The sequence below is a fragment of the Centruroides sculpturatus genome, unplaced genomic scaffold (assembly GCF_000671375.1).
Source record: "Centruroides sculpturatus isolate CEXI.00-Female unplaced genomic scaffold, Cexi_2.0 scaffold283, whole genome shotgun sequence".
Lineage (NCBI taxonomy): Eukaryota > Metazoa > Arthropoda > Arachnida > Scorpiones > Buthidae > Centruroides > Centruroides sculpturatus.
The window spans coordinates 441,451-467,638 of NW_019384473.1; the positions used below are offsets into that span (position 1 = coordinate 441,451).

The 26,188-nt window shown below is 29.8% G+C and overlaps 1 protein-coding gene and 1 long non-coding RNA gene across 3 annotated transcripts; one reads left to right on the forward strand and one right to left on the reverse strand.

Annotated features, from left to right (window-relative positions):
• Nucleotides 1-1,143: 1,143 nt before the first annotated feature.
• Nucleotides 1,144-20,639, forward strand: LOC111621240 (NIF3-like protein 1). 2 transcript variants are annotated; one of them, XM_023363319.1, is made up of 7 exons: nucleotides 1,144-1,249; nucleotides 1,360-1,496; nucleotides 3,838-4,084; nucleotides 5,775-5,916; nucleotides 12,719-12,842; nucleotides 17,308-17,446; nucleotides 19,881-20,639. In XM_023363319.1, exons 2-7 carry the CDS (start codon nucleotides 1,389-1,391, stop codon nucleotides 20,144-20,146), a joined length of 1,026 nt encoding a protein of 341 aa, XP_023219087.1. In that variant the 5' UTR covers nucleotides 1,144-1,249; nucleotides 1,360-1,388; the 3' UTR covers nucleotides 20,147-20,639. The 2 variants fall into 2 exon arrangements, with proteins under 2 accessions (XP_023219087.1, XP_023219086.1); XM_023363318.1 differs by lacking the exon at nucleotides 1,144-1,249 and having other exon boundaries at nucleotides 1,256-1,496.
• LOC111621241 lies at nucleotides 18,291-25,802 on the reverse strand. Its single transcript, XR_002756031.1, has 3 exons — nucleotides 25,502-25,802; nucleotides 19,656-19,791; nucleotides 18,291-18,583 (listed from the first exon to the last, which is right to left on the reverse strand). It is a non-coding gene; the product is annotated as an uncharacterized LOC111621241 (long non-coding RNA).
• Between the last annotated feature and the right edge of the window lie 386 nt (nucleotides 25,803-26,188).

The window sequence follows — 26,188 nt, forward strand, 5'->3', positions numbered from 1 at the left end:
ATCGCTATAGAGGAAATTGCCGTCAACTTCGATGTTATAAACGACGATGTAACAAAACGATAACGTCATTTATGTTTATATCGAAATATATTTTAAATTATCATCGTGTTACTGAACGCCGTTTAGGAAAATCGTTATAAAAAATTTTAATTGGCTTAAATTACAGCTTTTGTAATTCTGAGTAACATTTTGAATAAAATTCATTCGTTTCCGTGCAATTTTCTTCTTATAAGCATAAAATTAAGCCGTAAAACCGAAATAGCTCCATGGAAAACCCCGTGAACTTTGACCTATCGATCCGGAAGTTTGGCCAGCATTTCACTGATGACGAAAATGGCTTAAGTTTAAAATTTGAGCATTCTGGACCCAGTGGTTTCTCTCTACGAGCGTCTGCAGTGCCGAATGAAGAAAAATGAGAAGAAAATACGGCTTTTTTGCAAATTTTTTTCACTTTTCGATTGCTTATATTTCGGCAACCGCTTTATACAAAATCTTGAAATTTTGCACACTACCTAAGAAAATAATTCTCCTTCGAACGACACGAGATATTCGAAATTACTATAGGTGTTTGGGGGCGGAAAAATCGACCTCCGAAAATCGAAAACTCCGATTCCTGTACATGTAGTCAGTTAGCGACTTTTTTACTTGCCGGGGAGTCACTACCGTCACTCCTGATATAAGACACTAGATTATTGAATCAAATTTCATTCGTTATTATTAATCTTCAAAAATTATAAACGAAATAAGTCAAACAGGCGGGACCAACAAGTAAACCTGAAATGATTGTTCGCATCGTTTTTTTAACATTTTTTGTCCCGAGGGCCTAAAATGGTTTTTTTAGCCAGCTTACAAGGGAGGCCACCGACGAGGGACGGGGCCCGACATATCTGGACGGGCCACCTCCAAAAATTTTCCAGATTTTCGATCCGTCCGGATTCGGTTCCCTAGAGCGGTAAGCTGCCGTGTTAACCGCTCGGCCATCTGGTCGTAAAAAACGTAACTAGAAAGTGCTATTAAAACGCTCTCTTATTGCTCACGGGGCGAAATAATAAAAAAATTAAATCTTAATAAAAATTTTCACTTTATATTATTAAACGCGAGTTATTTTTTGGCTATTTTTTACGTTCGTTTGGCTATAACAGAATTTTTTAAAAGGTGTCCACGTGGTTGTGTATTACGGTATTTGTCTTCACGTGGTTGAAATCATTTAAATATGTCATAATGAATTAATGGGGGTAATCGAGCGAAGGTTGGTTGTTTCGGTGCAGATTAACATTTATGCAAATATTAGATAATCATAATTAAGAATTATGTGGTTAAAAGCTTTACGTATTGCGTCTAAAGGAAAACTTTTTTCAGGGCCAAGATTTATTATCCAGAAGAGAAATATGGAATTGTCGAGTGTTGTTCGCGAATTAGAAAACATAGCTCCACTTTCATTAGCAGAAAAATGGGACAATGTAGGGCTTTTGGTTGAATCTTCTAAAAATAGTCAGGTATAAACGTGCTGAAGAGTATCTCTTCTAATTTTATTCACATTACATGGCTATGAATGCATTTTTTCTGTTTTGGATGTATGAGCCATTGCAAATTAAAGTGGTTTAAGTCCATTTTTTAAAAAATTAGTTAATTGAGACATTAGTTACAATTCTATGTAATCTTTTATGAAATATAAGACATTTAAAATCAGAAACAATACCTACATTTTGGTTACTGATGTTTTCGAATCAATAGGAATGCAAACCTTTAAATATCTCGATTTAAAAATAAATAGACTTAAATTGCTTTCGTGTACAATGGCTCGTATATCGTGTGTGTACGGTATGTGCGAGTGACTCGAAATCTCCGCGTGTGCTAAATAAGCGCACGTAGAGACTTTGAGTTCGTAGTTCTGTGTGAACTTTTTGTTGTTTGCATGGATTTTAATTTTCTCTTGCATTCCAGATGTTGTCTATGTTGACGGTTGGAAGTCAAAACAATTCTTGCTAATTAATTTTAGGATCTTTGGCTGTTGTAAAGTGTTGAAATTTTTTCTTTCGTGGGACAAATAAATTATCAGATTTTAAGTTGTAATCCCAAACACAAATAATCACTCTCTCTTTCTCTCTTCTATCATATACTCCCTGATGTTTATCATATTGAAGCCCAACCAAAAACAAAACTCTAACTTAGACACATTATCGTGCATAGGGATTTTGTGATCATTACATATTTATTTATAATCAACCAACCAACAGCCAAACAATTAATTTAGCTGTTGGTTGATTATTGAGATATTTATATATATATTTATTTGTTTTGTAAAATCTGATATAATCTAGAATTTGTTTTGCAAGTTGAAGTAAATTTATTATCATGCATCTATTTCTTGAGAATCTTGGCGTTAAATCGCGGCTTATAAACTTATACGGTTTGAAGATTTTGGTATCCTTCCATGTTAAGATTTGTAATTACATTTAATCATTGCATTTATGTTTCTACAAGCCTATTTATTTTAATGATGATAAATAAGTTTGTAGATATGGAATTCAAATTAAGAATTATTAGAAACCTTCTCCATTTAAAATTAACAGTGATGATTGATTTTATTCTTACAGGACAATATTTAAAATTCAATTTGATGAAATCTGAAAGTTTAAACTTAAAGTAAATATCTAGTAATTGCAATGTACTGCATTTCGTTTTCTGTATTAACTGCATGTATCTTTATAGTTATTATTGTTACTTGTAAGTTATGATAATTTGCATTACATATTTTCTTTTCAAAATAAAGATGAACAGTTGAATTGAAGTTAGTTATATATATAAAATTATGACTTGATTAACTTGCAGAGTAATACTGTATAAGTTATATTTATGTGTATATATTTAAACAGAAGACAGAAATATTCAATAACTAGTGCTATACATAATAAATCAACATAATTACTAGCAATTTTATTTCCTCTGTTATCTACAGAGGAGATAAAATTGACTACCTAGCGGGTTAAAAAATTTTTATGGATGGATTCACCCAGATATGTTGGACCCTGTCTCTTTTCACTTGGATTGTCTGATTGCAAGTTGGGCTAAATCCATGATGAATTTGAAAAAAGGTTCTCTATAAAAAATAGGGCAGACAGAGTTAAATAGTTAAAAATATCTAACATTTAGTCTAATTTTATGTAATAGAAAATGTAATTATCATAGAGAAGCCAAAATTTTGCAATTTGTATGATAACTAAAGTTAAATACAATGAAACAGAACTAGTTTTAAAAAAAAGATATAACTATAACCTTTTAAAATTTGGCAATATATTAAAATTAACACAAAATTGCTAACATTTTTGGTTCTTTTAAATGATCATCCATTGGACACATTATAAGAACAATAAATTCAAACAATATTTTCTCATTTAGGATATTTTGGTTTCTTGGTGGTGAAATATATTTTCATTCTATATTATGTGGATTATTACTGTCAAATATTTTTAGTATCTTTTAATTTTTTGATGTTCTTGCAGGATTCTAAAGTAATAGTTTCAAGAGTTTTGATTAACATTTAGTAAGAGGAACAATAAAAGTTTAAGATCAGTTAATCTACAGAAAATTTTCTAACTTTAAAATATCCCAAATTAAGATAGATATTTGATAAACTGATCAAAATGACAAATTGTCATTTATTATTCAAATCCTTATTAGTCATCATATAAGAAATTGAATGATAAATTTGTCAAATTACTATATTGCAAGTTATCAAAGATCCATTAAAATTTCATTTAATTTTTGAATTCTTTAAATTTCAATTTAAAGAAATTTATGAACGTATATTTATAAATTTAAATTTGTTTTCATTAGGTGAATAAAATACTTTTGACGAACGATTTAACTGAAAGTGTTTTATTGGAAGCTGTAGAGAAGAAAATTGATTTAATTGTATCTTATCATCCTCCTATTTTTAAACCTTTAAAATCTTTAACGTGTAAAAATTGGAAAGAAAATTTGATAATTAAATGCATACAATCGTACATAAGTGTATATTCCCCTCATACAGCTTTTGATGCCGTTGCAAAAGGTGTAAATGATTGGTTGATTCAGTGCTTTGGTAAGTAATGTTTTTCATTATTATTATTAATTTTACAATTTTAAATATCCTGTTTTAAAATGGGTTATTAAATAATCATTTGAAAATAAAAAATTTTATTACAACAGGTGTACATAAATATTTCTGTATTTCTAATTATATTTCCTTGATTGAAAGGGTCTGTTTGGAAATGCTTACTGGTTCAACCATTTAGACTGGGTGTCATTCTAAAACATCAAAGTTTTTGATGATTTACCAGTTGGTACCAGACTTGTCAGTCTTTAAGGGTGGGTTACTGAGTGACCGATCAACTACCAATGATGTTATTCATTACAACTGAACAACCAATCAGCAAGCATTTCCATACTGACCCTGAAATGCATTCTTTTTTACCCATTTTACTTATCTGAGGTAGTGCATCTTTGAATTGATGGCACCTTACATTTATTGTTCAAAACATTCAAAAAATCCATTGCAAGTAGACCATGTGATGCATTATGTATCAATAATGCTTACGCCTACACTTCTCAATGGTCACATCAGTTCAAACGAGTTTTGCTGGTAACAGCTGTTTAATTTAAACATATTTTCAATATTTAAAATGCTTTCAAGATGATGTTATGATGCCACATTAAAATGAATAGTTGTATAAGCAGGAGGACAAGGAAATAAAGCTAGCGAGCATTATCTGTTTCATGATGTTTTTATTGTTTTTCTGTTTATACCCCTCTTTCCCTATAGATTTAGTATCATAGATTGAGATTACTACAAATACAGTTTGAACTATATAATAGCATATAGCAATTATTTTTTTAAATAAATTTTTTTTATTCTACATTTTTATTTACTTAAAAATAGTTTCTAAAATAAAAATTTATAAATTATTTTTCATTAGAGATTTCACATTTTTATTCTAACAGTATTCTAATTCTATATCTCCATAATAGACTACCATTCTCTCTTGCGCGAGATGAATCATAACATTAAATTTGAAGACCGAGTCTATCGAAAAAGCAGTTACGTTTATTCACTTTCATCATTGTCGGATATAACTGACCATTCAAGTGATTTTAAAAGTGTTTATGCTTTCAATCAAATATTTTTTGTTGTTTTTAAAGGGGAGTTTTTTAAATTTTTGGTAACCAAAGTAGCCTACAAGGAAAGATTGGTCATCAAAAGCAGTATTCCAAAACAGTGAAAGTGAATAAGTGGTATTTTATAACAGGTAAATACATGTTATAAAATGTTTTTTGTTATAGTAATGCATGTTAATATTCCAGTAGTTTCCACTTTAAATTCTACAGTTCTTCTTCTGTAATATTAATAAATTGTTGTATAAAGCAGTTTTCCTTCTTCCAATTGTCAAAGAAAACTCACAAAAGGAAAAAATATATATTTTTTATCTAATTAAAATTATATTTTTGTAACATTAAATGCAGTAAAAGAAAACTTAAACTGTCAGACATTTTATCTTATTGTAAAAGGTTTATATTTATAAATTTTTGACTGATTCAAATTTAGTTTTTTCATGTAAAGTTTCACATCATCTTGTATGTCTGTATTGTGTTTTAAGCTGCATTATTTCATCTAGATATAGAGGATACAACTTTAAAAATAACTAGAGTTAATCATAGTTATTTATCGGCAGTTTTCCAGCTTATATTCAAATAATTACTTTAAATTGATTCTTGATATTATTTATTTTTACTAGATATGGATTCTATTAAGCCAATTCATCAAAGTTATATGCTGTACTCCAAATTTTCTCATCATGTCAAAATAACTTTTCCAACAGATAGTAATATTGAAGAAAAACTAATGTTGATACAAGATACATCAATGTCTACCCTAAGGTAAACAATAAAGTTTTAATATAAATATATAATAAATTAATCTGATTTGTAGTCAATTATACATCTAAAAATCAGTTTATTTTTGAGCTACAGTTGAGCTAATTTTAATTAATTAAATTATGGAATTTGACTTAAATGTTGTAAGTTAATCTTAATGAAAAATGTTGACTTATTTAATTAAATTCAAAATTAATTACTAGTTATTAACCTTAACTTAAGATGGTCACTTATTGCCTATTTTCATGCCAAATTCTAAAATAATATGTAAAATTAGCATAATTCTAGCTAAAAAATGATCTAACTTTTAGATATATTAACTATTAAAATTTTCATATATTTCATTGTTCTTTATTATGAAATTCAATAATTTTTGTTAATTTTGGGAGGAGTTCTGTCCCAGTATTATTTGACCCTATTGTGGGCTTGGCTAAACCCAAGATGAACTTGAAGAAAGGCCCTCTTAGTGCCCACAGAGTGGAAAGAGTTTAAAACAAGTAAAACAGCAAAACCATATTTGGGACAAGAGTATATCTCAGAGACGGAATCACTTTGATGCTCAAGGCAGGTCTCGTTCTCATTCTCCTATCTTCTTTGATATTGCTGCTTTTGGGCGCAATCATTCAAACTTTCGCCAGCCATGACCACGAGATCGTCCACAATGCATCTTCAATGAAATTAACCTATCTAATTTCAAGATTTCTCTCCATTGCGTGTCAGTCCGGGTTGAATTCTTGTCGATGCGTAACGAAAAGTTCCCGTTTTTGAAAAAAATAATCGTGGCTATTGTATCGTCCAAAATTATTTTTTTATTTTGCACAAACAATATACAGTTTAACCTGATCGAATGTAACGACAACCCTAATATAACGTCAAATTTTTATTGGTCCTACGATTTTGCTATACTAGATAATGTTAAAAAAAACCCACTTGTAACGACATAAAATTGTTTTAACGTCATATTTGAAGCACTCCCAAATTTACAAAATTAGATTACAAATTTTATTTAACATAGAAGAAACTACGTATTCAGTCCTAAGGTCAGAGTTCACTTTTTAGAATGACTTGTGGGTGGTACTCTCCCCTACCTGACTTCGGTGGGGTGAGGTGGCTGTTTTGCCTGTTTGTAGAAGAGGATCGCCATTTTGTATTTTATTTTGACTCGATTCTCGGTCCCCCGACTATCTACGAGTCTGGATTTTTTATGCGCAAATGATTTGGGCACCTAATACTCTGTGCTAAATATCAACTCTCGACATGTACTCCTTCATACCTCTATGCTGGTAACAAAAAGNTCTGATCTTGTCTTTCATCTATCTAACTCTGTTCTTGAGACTGAGGAAAGACAGACAGATGGACAGCAGTGGGAATTTATAGGTCTACAATTTTTTCAAATTGCAGCCCAGTAACCATTTCTTATTTTAACTAAAACAAAACATCCAGCCACAATTTCTTCCACACTTCATTCATACATTTGTCAGTTAATTCTTGCCAAGCAAAGTCAATATTGCCTGTGGCATCCATGATATTATATTTTTTCCAAAATTGTACCAAATAAACATATATTTAAGGAAAGTACAGCTCTAACAACAAATTGCCACCTTTTGCCAATTGGTTTGTGTTCGAGAACAATTGTATTATATACAAATCAATGAAATGCTGCGATAATTTGAATCAGCATAAATTTTGAGCTGTTTTTAGGCTTCTAGCAGACTGTGTTATATCAAATCAGTATTAATTGAAAAAGAGCTAAATGAGCTCTTACTGTACAATATTTTCCCATGTTATACACACAACAGCTGGGAAAGTAAATGCATTCTGAACTGTAACTTGCAAATATTTCTAATATCTGTGTAATTTTAAACAAACATATTTATGCAAAAAAATATCTAAAACTGTATAAATTAAAATAATCACTGAGAATAAAATCAAAATAGCTAAATTACATCAACATCATCTTTCTAATTTTTACTGACAAGTGAGTGAAACTATTTCTAAATACAGGTATCCCTTATACAACACAGTACTTCTACAACACTGTTTTGCTCTAACACTGTTTAAAAGTTTGGGATATCCCGTACAACGTGACTTCCGCTTTCACTCTAACATGGTTTTGGAAATCTTCCATACAAAATTCCACAATTTTTAAGTGTAAACTCCATTATTTGACATTTCTTTAATTCAAGTAAGCACGTGTGCCATCTCAAATTTGCCCAGAGATTTTAGAATATTGAAATTTTCAATTTCTTCTGTGCCTTTTGTCAGGTTTACTTTAATGAAAAGTGATAGTACAATTTCTTCTTCCTTGTCGAAGCTTTCCTATCAACCAGGTGTTGTCGTCATTGCTTTCCGACTTTAGGCCTTAAGACTTCACTATGTTTTTTTTTTATATATTAAATAAAATTTAGTAAACACAAAGATTAAACATTTTAAGTAAGTGTTATTAATCTTTCTTCAACTGTAGGTAAATAATCAATCATAAAAATGATGAATGAAATACAGTGATATCTCAGTACTCAAACTGTTCCCAACTTGAACAATTCATTATTCAAACACAAATTCTGGGGAAAAAAATTCACTCTATACCCGACTGAACAAACACAATTTGCTAGAACAAATTTTCGATTAATAACATATTTTTATTTTGTCATCCATTTATGATAAAAATAAAAAAATGAAGACATTACTGATATTTATGATCAAGATCAACAAAAACGTTCAGAAGATGACGATACTTTGTAAAAAGAAAATGTTCTTGTTTAACTAAAATTAATATTAATGCGTAATCCAATACTTTTAATTGTAATTGTTAATTAATTATCGATTGCTTTAATAAACGTATTTCTTATAGTAACAAAAGAAAATAGTATACTTTTGTTAACTTCTGGAACATATCTCTGTGTTTTGCACTAGTCCTTTGTTTCGTATAGCATGGACACAGCACTTTTTCAGAACGTATCTACCCCTTTTTTTTACAAGAGATACCTGTATATAAAAAACTGACAGGATACTTACAACTTATTCAAACATTCAAACACAGCAGACTATTTTCTGATATCTATTACTATATTAATAAAATCTTTAACAGTGACAAAAGAAAAATAATAAATCATTCCAATTACATTCAGTATTAAAGAGAAATTTAAATAATGAAAAAATATAAATTTGCCATATTTAAGAAGATATGAAGACAATGGGAAATGTTCATCCATTTCCATTAAATATTTTCTGGAATTTATTATGGTTGTCTTTATCTTCTAGAGATATATTTTCTAATTTTTGAGTAATTTTTAGTAATTGTTATAGTCAATTTGCCAAAACTAATATGGCTGGACTACATTATCTAAGTGTAATGCATTCTTGAAAATGATTTGAATATTGAGAATTTGAATATCAAAAAAATGTTTTCAATTATTTCTTACAGGAAAAGTTTTAATTTGTCTAATTTGTTCCAAGTTCATTCAAATAATCCTAATCAACTTCCCCAAGTGGCATTAAACAAGCAAAAGAAAAAAAAAAAAAACCTATTTATCTGTAAATCCATAATTTTAGCCCATATTAAACATTACAAACTTCAATTAACTTATTAACAAATGATTTTATAAACAAGACTATGTCTTTGTTGTCTTCGAAACCGTGTTTTTTGAATACATTGGACTTCGAACTCGCATTTGAGTTATAAATAAACACTTGGCTTTATTTCCATCATTTTAGTTGAAATCAACTAAAATGATGGAAATAAAGCCAAGTGTTTATTTATAACTCAAATGCGAGTTCGAAGTCCAATGTATTCAAAAAACACGGTTTCGAAGACAACAAAGACATAGTCTTGTTTATAAAATCATTTGTTAATAAGTTAATTGAAGTTTGTAATGTTTAATATGGGCTAAAATTATGGATTTACAGATAAATAGGTTTTTTTTTTTTTTCTTTTGCTTGTTTAATGCCACTTGGGGAAGTTGATTAGGATTATTTGAATGAACTTGGAACAAATTAGACAAATTAAAACTTTTCCTGTAAGAAATAATTGAAAACATTTTTTTGATATTCAAATTCTCAATATTCAAATCATTTTCAAGAATGCATTACACTTAGATAATGTAGTCCAGCCATATTAGTTTTGGCAAATTGACTATAACAATTACTAAAAATTACTCAAAAATTAGAAAATATATCTCTAGAAGATAAAGACAACCATAATAAATTCCAGAAAATATTTAATGGAAATGGATGAACATTTCCCATTGTCTTCATATCTTCTTAAATATGGCAAATTTATATTTTTTCATTATTTAAATTTCTCTTTAATACTGAATGTAATTGGAATGATTTATTATTTTTCTTTTGTCACTGTTAAAGATTTTATTAATATAGTAATAGATATCAGAAAATAGTCTGCTGTGTTTGAATGTTTGAATAAGTTGTAAGTATCCTGTCAGTTTTTTATATACAGGTATCTCTTGTAAAAAAAAGGGGTAGATACGTTCTGAAAAAGTGCTGTGTCCATGCTATACGAAACAAAGGACTAGTGCAAAACACAGAGATATGTTCCAGAAGTTAACAAAAGTATACTATTTTCTTTTGTTACTATAAGAAATACGTTTATTAAAGCAATCGATAATTAATTAACAATTACAATTAAAAGTATTGGATTACGCATTAATATTAATTTTAGTTAAACAAGAACATTTTCTTTTTACAAAGTATCGTCATCTTCTGAACGTTTTTGTTGATCTTGATCATAAATATCAGTAATGTCTTCATTTTTTTATTTTTATCATAAATGGATGACAAAATAAAAATATGTTATTAATCGAAAATTTGTTCTAGCAAATTGTGTTTGTTCAGTCGGGTATAGAGTGAATTTTTTTCCCCAGAATTTGTGTTTGAATAATGAATTGTTCAAGTTGGGAACAGTTTGAGTACTGAGATATCACTGTATTTCATTCATCATTTTTATGATTGATTATTTACCTACAGTTGAAGAAAGATTAATAACACTTACTTAAAATGTTTAATCTTTGTGTTTACTAAATTTTATTTAATATATAAAAAAAAAACATAGTGAAGTCTTAAGGCCTAAAGTCGGAAAGCAATGACGACAACACCTGGTTGATAGGAAAGCTTCGACAAGGAAGAAGAAATTGTACTATCACTTTTCATTAAAGTAAACCTGACAAAAGGCACAGAAGAAATTGAAAATTTCAATATTCTAAAATCTCTGGGCAAATTTGAGATGGCACACGTGCTTACTTGAATTAAAGAAATGTCAAATAATGGAGTTTACACTTAAAAATTGTGGAATTTTGTATGGAAGATTTCCAAAACCATGTTAGAGTGAAAGCGGAAGTCACGTTGTACGGGATATCCCAAACTTTTAAACAGTGTTAGAGCAAAACAGTGTTGTAGAAGTACTGTGTTGTATAAGGGATACCTGTATTTAGAAATAGTTTCACTCACTTGTCAGTAAAAATTAGAAAGATGATGTTGATGTAATTTAGCTATTTTGATTTTATTCTCAGTGATTATTTTAATTTATACAGTTTTAGATATTTTTTTGCATAAATATGTTTGTTTAAAATTACACAGATATTAGAAATATTTGCAAGTTACAGTTCAGAATGCATTTACTTTCCCAGCTGTTGTGTGTATAACATGGGAAAATATTGTACAGTAAGAGCTCATTTAGCTCTTTTTCAATTAATACTGATTTGATATAACACAGTCTGCTAGAAGCCTAAAAACAGCTCAAAATTTATGCTGATTCAAATTATCGCAGCATTTCATTGATTTGTATATAATACAATTGTTCTCGAACACAAACCAATTGGCAAAAGGTGGCAATTTGTTGTTAGAGCTGTACTTTCCTTAAATATATGTTTATTTGGTACAATTTTGGAAAAAATATAATATCATGGATGCCACAGGCAATATTGACTTTGCTTGGCAAGAATTAACTGACAAATGTATGAATGAAGTGTGGAAGAAATTGTGGCTGGATGTTTTGTTTTAGTTAAAATAAGAAATGGTTACTGGGCTGCAATTTGAAAAAATTGTAGACCTATAAATTCCCACTGCTGTCCATCTGTCTGTCTTTCCTCAGTCTCAAGAACAGAGTTAGATAGATGAAAGACAAGATCAGATATGGAAATCGATTAACTATATATGAACTTCTGGTTTGCACTGGAAGTCACATTATTTCAATTCAAAAATTTTTCTTCAGAAAGTGTTAGGTAGATGATCAGCATGATTCTATTGTTAAAGGAAAAGTATGATGTACAGGAGCAAGCCACTACTAATTTGAGGTGTAGAGCATATATTTTAAATTAAATAATTAAATTAAAAATTGTAGCCTGGCATTGTGACCATATTACAATAAATAATTGCTTGTTGGTTATGGAAATGAATTAAAATTGGAAATATTAATCCGAATAAATACTGATTTATATTTCTTAAATAAATTTATTGTGATGATGATTTTGACTCACTCAGTTGATAGTAAGACAACAGTATCATCAAGTTTTTATAGTACTATTATTTTTTCTAAGTAAGGCTTTATAGTAAATTGCCAAAAAGTTTAAGACAAGTTTGGATCTTATCAGTTTCTTTGAAAAACAATAAATAATTAATTAAAATGTTAAAATATAAAAAATTTATATTTTAAATATTTACAAAAATAGAATGAAATTTTCTTATCTTTAAATATTAAATGAAAGTTTCTGATTTTTAAAAATATTTTATATTTTCAATACAAAATCAAAATAAAGAATTTATAAATTTGTGAAATAAAATTTTGTATTTTCAGTGTTAATGAAGATATGAAAACAATTACGATCTCTACAAATAATTTGTCATTGATGAAAATTGTAGAAATATTATCTCTGTTTCCAGATGTCTTAAAAACGGTTGAAATTCATAAAGTTAATGAGGTATGGAATTCTGATAAAATATTGATTAGAAATTATTTTTAATATTTTCTATTTGCAGAATTTACATATAAATCATATTGCTTTAAATTTAAGACTCATACTACTATAAAAAAAAAGGATATTAAAAAAAACAGAAAGGATTATTACACTACTTGCTACTCGAGAAACAAAAAAAAATTTTGTGTGACTGATATTATAGTGGGTGTATAGGGGTCTATAAAACATTTTTTTTTATGAATATGGCAACAGTGGCGTGCCGTCATTGAAAGCGGTGGATGCGCTGCTTTTCTTGTATTTTCTAAAAAATAAATACATATTAATTTTAATTATATGAAAATAATCGCACAATATTTTATTATAACCGCATAATGTATCTTATTACAAATTTCTATACTACATATGAAAAAAAAAAGATAAGATTGCTATTGTACATTCGAATATTAGTGGCAGAGTGGAAGCGCTATATTGTCAGCATCCAAAAAGCCAGATTTGTGCATGCACTTTACAGAGCACCAACCTCACCCGGTATAGCCGGTGGAAGCCTAGGAACTCAGGTGGATGCTACACATATACCACATTCAATTCTATCCAAGACCGGTTCTGGGCTGTTAGCCACCTGTCCACTAGGTATTTGGGAGCCCTCGCCCAATTACACGAATCACAAGTAGATTTACAAATTAACACAACCAATAAGAATTTACCGGTAAGTTTTTATGATAGTTCTGTATAGTTGACGGGAGTTTTAAAAAAATCCATTAAAATATTTGATATTTTTATTCTGCTCTCTGATTTTATATTACTCGCGGATTTCAATGTTAAACCAGTGATATTACGATTTTGTATATCCCATCTCTAAGGGGATGTAGAAAAAACGTGTACAATTCTTGTATAACATTAAAAAATTAACCGTTACTTTGACAGCATCATTTACAACTAAATTTAATGAATGAGAGAGATGCACAAGGTACAGAAAAAGCTGTAGAATTTATTTTCCTTAAATTTACAATTTATGTATCCATTGTCATAAAAATTAGTCTTTCCACTTCTTTCTCAAGACTACAAATATTCAAGTACAAAGTAACCAGTTTCGACTTATTTCTACTTAAGAAGTAGTTAAATAATTAAGCGATTAGGGAATTGGGGACATAAACAAAACCCTGACGAAAGAGCCAAAATATTACTTAAACAAAAGCTTAACCGAACCAATCTATAGCCGAGTTCAGTGGGGACTGATTTCTTTGAAATACTGTATTAGATGTAATAAAGACAGAAATTTTTCCAGTTCGATGAGAGTGACTAAAAAGTTGTAAATTATGAAAATTTCTGATGACACTTGGCCCTAAAACGAATTAGTTAGAAAACAAATGACAGACAATCTATTAAGTTTAACATATTTAGATTTTTACATCTATGGTGAGAAACGTTTAAAATCTACAACAACTCTGTTGCCTCCTTTGAGGTGTACTAGTGATGCGACAAAAGAGGTATTTGACATTGACCTGTATTGGCACCCTGGGGATTTGGCAGTCCGTTCTGCAACCGTCTTCAATTCCATCCATTAGCCACTTGTAGAGAGCTATTTGACTAAGTGCATTGTTTTAAGATTTAAAAAGTAAAGAATATTTTATATTTTTATGTACGTTTCTTTACAAAGCTATATTTAATTCTAATTTTCTTTAAAAGTATATTCGTATAATTGAAGAATATTTTGTACCAGGTATGTATTGGTACATCCATCACATGTTTTATTTTACCAAGTAAGTTTTTATTATTTTATTTTTAATTGTAGCCCTTATATCGTGACTAGCGATTCTGAATGTAATTGTGATATTAAAAATTCATTTAGAGAAGTGTATGGTTTTTACTGGCTTATCGAATAAACGATACGAATGGACCCGAGACCATCACTGACATGTAATTGACTTATTGCCCCTGGATGTCAGCTTCTTAGAGAAACACAGCTTCCCTATCATCAAATGTCACGGCATGCCACTGTATGGCAAGTGTACTTTTCCAGCACATGTATATCTTGAGTTCTAGAATATAATTTTTATTTTTATTTATTGTAAATATAGATAAACATAGGTGAGAAACTCAACTTCTATCAAACCAAAAAATTATTTTATTTACAAAAATACATATGAAATTAAATTTATGCTCAATCTGTTGTTGATAACTTTTTGCAAATGCTGATTTTCATTTATATTACATAAAACTTTCTGTCATGAGGGATCAACAATACTCTCCTATCATTCCAGGATCTCTCATGCCTTGATACTGTTGCTCTATTGTTAGGATATCTTGGTGGAACCTCTCCCCTTGCTCATCACTGACAGCACACAAATTTTTGGGGGAAAAATTTAAATGCGAATGTAAAAGTTTTAGTTTAAGGAACCTTCTATTAGGTTGTTCAGAAAGTTTTTTTTTTTTTTTTTTTTTTTTTTTTACCACTAGATGAATTAGTCATATTTTTCCTGCCATTTTCATTCTAAATTGTATTATCATTATATATTTTGACAGCTGGCATTTTAAGGCTTATATGTCAAAAATTTTGTTTGATCTTGTGCAATTGTTTATTTTTTGTGTCCCATCAAATATGGAAGATCAAAAGCAGCATTTTTGGCATATTTTGCTCTTTTATTACCAAAAAGGTAAGAATGCTGTTCAAGCAAGAAAAAAATTGTGTGACGTGTATGGAGAAGATGTATTGACAGAAAGACAGTGCCAAAACTGGTTTACAAAATTTCATTCGGGCAATTTCAATATTAAAGATGCACCACGTTCTGGATGGCCAGTTGAAGCCAATGAGAACAAAATGAAGGTACTGATTGAAGCAAACTGCCGAATAAGAACACGTGAAATCACTAAGAGATTAAATTTGTCAAATTGAACCATTTATGATAACTTGGAACAAATTGGTTTCATTTCAAAGCTTGATATATGGGTTTCACATGTTTTTAAAGAGAGATGCTCTCTTTGGTGGGATTTTAAGGAAAATTTTTTTTTGGAGCTTTTACCAGACAATTTAACAATTGATTCGAAAGTGTACTGCCATCAAGTAAACAAATTGAGTAATATCATCAAACTGTTTTGTTGTTCAATTCTGGCCGCCTTTTGGCAGCCAGAATTGAACAACAAAACAGGTGTAGTGTTTTACCACGATAATGTCAAATGTTACACAAGATTGGTAACTTGTCAGAAACTGTTACAACTTAGATGGGACCTGCTATCGCACCAACCATATTCACCAAATCGAGCACACTCAGATTATTACTTGTTCCGGTCTATACAAATTTTTTTTAACTGTAAAACATTTACTTGAATGTCAAAAGTCATTTGGATCAGTTTTTTGTAAGCAACGATCAAAACTTTTATGAATGTGAAATCATGCTACTACCAGAAACGATGACAACAGGTATTTGACCAAAATGGTTGATATATAATTCAATAAAATATTTATTTATTATAAAAATAGTGTGTTTTTTTCCATGGAAAAAAACGAACTTACTTTCCAAACAACCCAATACAACCCATTTTATTGTAATTTTCAAATAATTCTCCTACAAGTTTTTCACAGTTTTCTCTTTTTTCTGTTGCCCAAAAACTGTGTTACCACTTCTTTATAAAACTGTGCATCTGAAGTAATTTTTTGATTTCATGTCTAACAAATAATCCTTAAGCTTCTTTAAGCTTAAGGAATATTTGTTGGACAGCCTTCTTTAGCTAGTGCTTTGGCAAAGGTTTCTATTAATCCAAATTTTATATGCAGTGGCATTAACAAGACTTTTTTGGGATCAGCTAGAGGTATATTCTGTATGTTAGCTTGACCTGGAATAAATTCATCTCTCTGAGGCCATTCTTTTACTTTAAAATGATTTTGTGTTACGCTACTATCCAAAAGACAAAGAAAACAATATTTGGTAAAATAACCTGAGGTCCCAGTAACTTTTAAGTCTCCACAAATCTTATTTTAACTTTAAGTCTCTGTATCTGTAAGATTACAACTTGAAAACTTTATGTACCAGGGAATTTTTAACTTCGTTTTTGTGCTCAACACAGGAATTAACAAAAAAAAAAAAAAAAAAAAAACACCTTTCTCCTCAAAGTCACAAAATGGCTATAAAGTAGTGTTATTAAACTATATTTACTTTTAATTAAGATAATTAAATAGCATTTAAATGCATTATTAAATGTTTTTAAAGTGTAATTTGCAAAAATAAAATAAACAGGAAATACTATGGAATTTCCATTACATTAAAAATTTTGAAGAGTGATGAAGACTATTTCATCTTTAAGAAGCACTTCAAATTTAAGATACAATCCAATCTTTAGTGTAAACACAGAAAAAAGTGAATCTTAAATTTGAAGCAGTATGATACTTAGTAAAATATAAAAATTAAATTAATTAAAACATTTTCTTGAAAATAATTAATTTGTATTTGTTTTTTTTTTTTTTTTATTTTAGATTCCAGCATTTGGATATGGCATGGGAAGATTTGGAATATTGAAAAAACCTACAAAAATTAATGATATCATTAATACACTTAAGCAATATTTAGGTTTGAAACATTTAAGAGTTGCTTTAGGCAATAATCACAGTCTAGGTATGTTATGTAGGATTATATAAGAAAAATAATAAAAAAACAATTCATTTAATACACATTAATTGCTTTAAAATAGTAATTAAAAAATTAATATTTTAAAGGAAAGATTATGAAATATAGCAAGTAATAACTAAGTAGTCCACAAAAAATGTTTTTAAATATACTTGAAATTGAGTCCCATATAATTGAAGTGGTTGAAAAGACATTGTTCAATATTATATAAAATATACTATTACTGTTGAGATATATTTCCTGTCTCAAAACATTGTCCTTTATAATTTATTATTTAATGCTTTATTATTGATATCACAGAAAGTTTTAAATTTATTATATTTGTAATACTATTTTTAATTCTTTAAATACATTTTATTATATTAAAAATTAAAAACTATTGTTGTAGGAAATGCCTTATACCTTATACAGTCGACTTGCCTTAAAATGATCACCCATAAAGTAAATTCTTGCATTAAAGCAAATTTTTCCATTGCCACTGTTGCAATGTTAATTGTGTTTCATGCAATAAAACGAACAAAAATTTTAACAGAATTTGTTAAACCAAATTGTAAATTACCTTTACAATCCCCAGAAATAACCCTATTTTCAATAATGATTTTATTATTCATGTTGAAAAGTAAAAAGCAAAGTGGTACTGTAATAAATGTTCTATTTTTAGTAAAATAATTTTCTCCTAGATTTGACTTGTTATTAGCATTTACAGTTTTTCATAAAACTCATCTCTACTCTCAAAATTAAGCTTTTTGCCAATTAATAATATAAAATGTGATTTTAAATAAAATATAACAGATGGTGCCACACACAGTTTTAAATATTGCCAGGAAAGTTTAAGCAACTTGTTGCTGGATTATTTTTAATTTAAACGGCTGAGCAGTATGCATTCACTTGCATAGTACTCCTTTAATACCTCTTTTGTATGTTGTATATGTTTTATTGAGTTTTAATGATAAAAATTATCTACAGATTGTTGAATAAAATTTTATCTAAAGGATTTTGATATACTCAATTCTTCTATTATTATTTCTCTGTAATTCAATGAACTCTTCTCTTTCAATCCGTGTCATTTCAGACTTGCAGTGCTTGTAAAAACAATTCTTCTTTAACAAGCAATGTAGGGAATGCCTTCAAAAGCAAAATTGTTGTAATATAATAATAATGCAAATTCTATACAGGAAATATTGAATATAATCATTGGTTTTTGTAATACATTATCATCATCCTCAAGAGATAAATTGTGTTTCTATGCAAAGGATTTGGGGATCCTTCATGTGAATCTTTCCAAGAACTTTACTTATTATTATTGATAATTGCTGACATTTCTAATAGAATTGACAGATGAAAGTATTTTGAAAATTAATGTGAACTTTAAAGGATTACTAATCAGAACATTTATAGTATTAATTAATAAAATGGCCAGATTACAATAATATATATGCCTAAATATATTCACTGAATTAGAAGAAACAATAAATTTATTCACATACATCCTTTTTAAAACATCTTGAGAACACAACCGTCTTTACGGAAGAGTCTATCTTTTATTAGAGGCTACTTGTCTGATTCAATATGCAAAACGTTAAAAGATTCCAGGACAATGGTATAATTATAAAGATATATATTAATTAATAAAATGGCCAGGACATATTTAGCATATTAAAGTGGACTGGTGGCCTTTAATAAAAGGTTGACTCTGCCATAAAGATTGTTGCATTCCTGAGGAATTTTAAAAAGAACAAAATGTAATGGCATTTATTGTTTCTTCTAATTTAAAGAATATGTTTTATATATTTATAGTATGTTTTAAGTTAATTTTAGTTATTGAATACTTGTATATATGACGATACAGTAGAACCTCACAAATCCAAACTAATTAGGACCTAAACACATTCAGATTATCTGATAATATTTTTTCTCCAGTTTTTACATGTGTTTAATGGGGATTTCTCATTTTACTGTAGTTAGACAGGCCTTTGTATTATGTCAAAATGCTTGGTATCAGTCATTTTGATATAATACATGATATCAGTCATAAACTGACAAACTTAGTTCAAATGTGTAGGCATTTTCAACCTCTTTTCATAAGTTTTATGACATTATAGAGGAGGAGGTGTGACAGTACAACATTGACATTAGATAGTTGTCATTTTCTATTTGATGATAAAAATGTAAATTTATTTTGAGGATTTGTACATACCACATATTCCTGGCAGTGTCAGGTAAGTGTGACAGTCATGTAGTTTGTTGGAAGAAAGAGAGAGATCCAGGTAGTTTTTGGTCATTTGGATTAACCAGAATTTCAGACTCTCGGAGTTTGGATTGGTGAAGCTCTACTGTAATTTAATTAATTAAATATAAATCTTTTTATGAATGAAAAATTTTATGGATTGATTTTATATATTTTTTAAATCTATTTGATTAGACTCTCAAGTGAAAACGATTGCCACTTGTGCTGGTGCCGGTTCCAGCGTATTAGAATCAACCAGGGCTGATCTATTTATAACTGGAGAAATGTCTCATCATTTTCTCTTAGATGCAACTCAAAAAAATATAACTGTTATTCTTTGTGAACATAGCAATAGTGAGAGAGGTTATTTAAAACAATTTTCTGAACTTTTAAGTAAAAAGTTAGAAAATGTAACAGTTCTAATATCAGAAATGGATAAAGATCCCATTTTAATTACTTGAATTAAAAAAGTACATATGTTTTTTTAAAATTTATATTGTTTTTTTCAATTAACCAATTAAAAAGTAAAAAAGGCAATGTTTTACTGTAGCAAACAGTAAGTTTGTTAGATTCTCTTAATTACAGTAGTTACCACTGGACTTAGACAAGGCCACAGTTAACATGCCATCCAGGTTTAAAAAAAGTAGCTTTGATTTCCTTGCATGAATGTTTTACATAATCTAAATATATAAAATTACTTGTCCTGACTGATTGATTCATCATCTCCCAGAGCAAACCGCTAAACCTAAAGAGGTAAAATTTGGTACATAGTTAAGGTACATCAATAAAATGCACACTAAGAAGGGATTTTTCAAAATTCCCTCCACAGGGAGTGGGAGAGGATTAACGCTTAACCTGAAGAACGGCTTCTACTGTACTATTTTAGATGCGATTTTTTTGTTTTTAACTATGTTTAGTCTTCATTGAGTACTTAGGTGTATTAAATTGATAACATTTAAGACATTGTTATAAATATTTTTATATATTTCAATTTTTTAACCAAATGTTTGAACTGTTTTAAATTCAAATTTAAATTTAAATTCATACAATCATACTATAATCAAACCAATATGCAATATTGGTTTGATTATAGAATGATTGTAAACATTCCAGAAAATTGATCAAATTGAAAACAGTTCATTTGATTCTCGGCAATTCTCATCATTCTCAGCGGTAGGTGTTATATAACAATTACTATGGTTGTTGAAATACTGAATATTAATGGTGTTTGCTTGCAAAATCTGTGTGGGTGAAGTCGTCGGTAATAGCTAGTTTAAAATAAATATACAGTAATTAATCTTTATTTTTGCTAATATCAACTTGATATCTTGGAAGTTAACAAAATTGAGCTAAGTCAAACTTGAGTCACAGGCATCAAAAAATAGACTCTGCATCATTCCTGTCCATGAACATAGATGAGTCGATAATTTGCATTTAAATGTTACAATTGCAGTATTTCTGAAACAACTGATTATTTTGGCTTCATCTTAGCCTGTAGTGATGCTGTGAATGATACTAGGTGCTTTTTAGTTTTATTCACAAACCTTTGCATTTTGTCAACAATGGACAGAAGAAAAGCTGTTTCAGAAGATTTAAGGAATGCTATCGTTGCGAAACACAGTCATGGCATGTCTGAGAAAGCTATTAGTAAAGAGCTAATGCTAAGCAAGACAACAGTGCTCCAGATTATTGTTCATTACACTAACCACAGCCAAGTCATACTTATCAAAGCTGCTGGACATCAGCAAAAAACATCAAAAGTGGATGATAGGTGTTTGAAAAGAATAATAAAAACAATTGCTGTGCCACAGCATTGGATGTAACTACAAAATGGAATGATACAACTGGAAAGAATGTATCTGTTTCAACAATATGCAGGAGACTGCAAGAAATGCATTTCCAGTCCTATGCAGCATGTGAAAAACCTTTGCTAACAGCACATCAAAAGAAGAAACGGGTACAGTGAGCCAAAGAACATCTTTCCTGGTCTGAACAAAAGTGGCATGAAATTCTGTGGTCTGATGAATCAAAATTTGAAAAGCAAACATGTCATTCGATTTGCCAATGAAGCAAATGATCCGTCGTCGTTAAACCGCTCAGTGAAGTTTCTTGCCAGTGTCATCTTTGGAGGTGTATGAGCAACAGTGGTATGGGTTAGTTGACATTTGTTGATGAAACACTTGCTTCAGAGCAATACATTAACATTCTACAACAGTGTTTACTTCCATCCATAGCAAAGTTATATCCAAATAGAACCTGCATTTTCCAGCAGGATGGGGCCACATGTCATACAAACAGAAAAAGAAAACAGTGACTTGCAGAAAAGAACATAGAAGTTCTTCCTTGACCATCCAACAGCCAAATCTTTTACCAATTGAGAATGTATGGAACATTGTGAAGAAATGTCTGCAAAAAACATGCCCTCAGACAGTTGAAGGACTAAAAAGCTTCCATCCTAACTATCTGGAATTCCATATCAGCAGATGAATAGTTGACGGCGTGCCGAAACGTATGGAAGGTGTTTTGGCCGCAAAAAATGATGCAAAAAAATATTAAACATGCAGTGGTCTATGTTCATTGACAGGGGTGATGCAGCAATCTACATTTTTTGATGACTGTGACTTAAGTTTGACTGCCTCAATTTTGTTAAGCTTGCAAGATATCAAGTTGATATTTAGCAAAAATAAAGATTAATTCCTGTACATTTGTTCTAAATTATGTAAAACATTCATGCAATGAATCAAAGCTACTTTTTTTAAACCTATCCATTGGATGGCACGTTAACTGTGGCCTGGTCTAAGTTCAGTGGTTACTACTATATAATTTGTTATGACATTGAACTTCTTTAAAATTTACCATCCAAAATGATTTACTGGTTGAAGAGAGAAATATTTTATTAAAACTCATTTATTTGTAATAAAATTTTAAAATCTTATTAAGAAATACTGTATAATACCAAGGAAACCAAAATTATAAAAATCATTGCAAATTCTCTTAAACTTAACAAGAATATTTTTAAAATTTTATTTTAATTAGTCTTTTATAAAATATTCATTTCTTAAAATTTAATAAATGTATAAAATTAAAAAAAATGATTAGATATTGTATTACATAATAGGTTATAATCATTTATTGTATTTTACTAAATTTAAATATTAAAAAGTATAATTAATAAAAGATTTTTGTGGAGCTATATTATAATATCTTAATCGTTTTTATTTGTACAGTGGAACCCCGGTTAACGAACATCCTGGTTAACGACCAAATCGGTTAACGAACTATTATTTTGCAAAAATTTTGTCTCGGATAACGAACAAAATTCGGATAACGAAGTGAACGGGTTTTTGTGTCAAATTTGTAAGCTTGCCGACTTTTAGGGAAAATCAGTTAATCGTGTGTCGGTGATGGTCTAGGGTCCATTCGTACTACGTTGATGGTGGCGGAAGAGACAAAGATGACAAGTATTTTACAGTGAAAATCGTTTATTAGAACGGGAAGATGCTTATATATTTGAGGTAGTTGGAAATGGCTTATCTAAGTATTTTCTCTCGGCACTGAGGAGTGGAGTATCGCTGGTCCTACGATAGTGCAAGCTGATCAGTCATAGCCCCAGAGCGGAAGAGATGGGTTCGCTTGGTCACAGAAGCGATGGTAGGTGACAGAGCTGCAACGACTGGAGCGGTCCGCGAGACATAACACAAATTTTAGCGGGCAAGACTTCAGGCTTAATCCAGATAAAGACGACACAGATTAATCACCATAGAATTTTTAGGAAAACTGAGTTTTGACCTTGAGATTCGGGGTTTTTATAGTAGTTTTTCCTCTTTGTCTCCTTACGATTAGTCCTGCGTCCCATTCCTCGCTTCCCGATTGTTTCCTTCTTTGTCTCCAAAACCGAAACCAGATCAGGTCACGAGAAAGGTTTGTTCCGAGGCATTTATTTGACACCTATTCGTCGACTCTGATCAGAGATTGTCGATAAACCTATAAGCCTTTCGCTCACAATTTAGCCTGTTGTTTCTGCTATCTGTCATTTTAAAACTAACGATCGTGTGTGATGTTTTTATACCAGTCAAATCTTTTCCCTTTTCCGAAAATTTAACCTAAATCGACTGTTTATGAGCACGTTTTCCTATATTTTCATTAAAGAAAACCCATTTTAAAAATAAAATTACAAAAACACTGACGGCTAGAACGGATTAATTGCATTTGCATTAATTTATATGGGAAAAATTGCTTCGGTTAACGAACGGACTTGTGGAACGGATTACGTTCGTTAACCGGGGTTCCACTGTATTTTCAATTGTCCTACATAATACATATAAGCGCAAAAGAAGTCTCTCAAAAAATATATCTTTTTGTAATGTTACTATAAAATTTTACACTGAATTCAATGTACTGTACTGTACATCATATATTGTTCCTATATATTAAATTCGATTGTAATGTTACTATAAAATTGTACACTGAAGTCTTTATGATTTAATAAGAAACATCTTGTAATTATCTGTTAATGTTTATCAGTTATTGCAATTCATATAAATCGAATTTAATATATAGGAACAATATATGATGTACAGTACAGTACATGGAATCAATATGCAAAAGGAATTGTGGAGATTGTGTGCCTCAGTCTTTCATATATCCTAGTAGTATTTCCTTTTTATGTATAATCGAACATCAGTACGGTTATACCATGTGTTCAACATGCTATAGAAAACATATTTTTACTATTACATCAGAATAAAAAAGTTAATAAATAATTTGTAATTTTAAGCATTTTTTAGTCAAAAAATTATTATCGCAGTTTTCATTCAAACTTATCGAAATATAGACGACAATCATTTTTTAGAATAACAGCGGTGAAAATTGAAATTTCATTAATTAGTTCTGGTGGCATTGAAGTTTACCCACAAAATTAGTGAAATATCAGTTGCAATTTCTGCATACAAATACAGAATTATTACCAATAATCCTGTAAAATGTTTTTCTGTAAGGTATATATATGCAGAACACTATTTACCTTCAAAGAATATCTAATGGCCGACATTCTAGATTCATGCGCTAATAATTGGTCTTCTCTTACTTGTTAGTCTAAAAATGACCAGAGAATGTTATAAATAAAATTTGACTGCGTGACAAAATTTAATGTAAACCTGGAAATTATTTCTTTTTTTTAGCGGCGTTAAAAATCCAACAAAATCATTCAATTTTTCAATGTTTAGTACATAAATGAAAACCTTTAAAAACTTCCTTATTATTTACGGAGTTAAAAATCGCATACGATGATGTTAATTGTAAATTTATTAATTATAAAAAGTTACATTAACAGAATCATTCGACTGCAATTAACAGAAGGCGTTTAAACCGTTAGCCGATGTTTCTGGGGAATGCGATATCGAATCCTCATGGGCAAAGATTCGGGAGTTTTTAATGTTCCGCACCCCTCTTCGATTCTGCCACTCCCATTATGGAATTAACCCAACTCAACCATGGGTATGGAAAAAGGCCCTACTAGTATCCACGGAATAAAAAAAAAGTTAAAAATAAGAGTCCATTGCTTCAAGTTACATCCATTATATTATGTTTGTTAGATCTGATTAATAATTAATTAGACTAATTACATTTACAAAAATACACTTTTAGGAATTTTAAGACGAATATTCTTATTAAATATACTAAAAAATTTGGAATGTTGTTTTAATTAATAATTAAATATTTTTAAACAAATCGATTTTATCAAAGAATACTTTTAATTCTTTTGTCATAATTGAATTTATTTCATTCTTTATCGAAAGTTAGGATCGAGATCTTACTTTTGGAAAGAAGGTGAATTTACGGGCGCAGAAGTAAAAGCAATATGTACCGAGGCGGGTCGGAAACAAACGGAATTACGTCACCGGAAACTTCGAGGCAGCGACCGAAAAAGTCGCTACGAAAAAGAAATGCTGCAACGTAGAGACTATTCCATTGGAGAAAACGTGGAAATGATAATTCAAACGTTCTTTGTTAACCGAAATAAAATTTCGTACTTCGTGCGATTTGATATTTCCTTCTCACTTATCACTTATCATCACTTCAATTGTTTAAACACTTCGAAAATAAAGCTTTATCGTTTGCGACACGTATGCTTTCGTATGTAATTTGAAAATGTTGTATAGCTTACATTATACAAATCATACAGACTATTTGGGACTATCCATAAATGACGTCTACTGAGAGGAAAGGGTTATAACAAATCGTATAAGGGGGAGGGTCGCGTCGAGCTTCAGTGGACGTCTATTTTATTTCATTAAATTTTACACAAATTATGCACCTTATTATTCATAAAGTCGTACAGATTTTGAAAGGGATTGAGTTTCGCTGGACGTCCGAAGTGGGGAGGGGTTACAGAAACTAGAGAAACTGGGACAATGGGAGAGGGGGAAATAAAAATTGCGAAAAATGCGGACGTAATTTATGGATAGCCCCTTGTCTTTGTAATCTAAGAATTTAATCTAAAA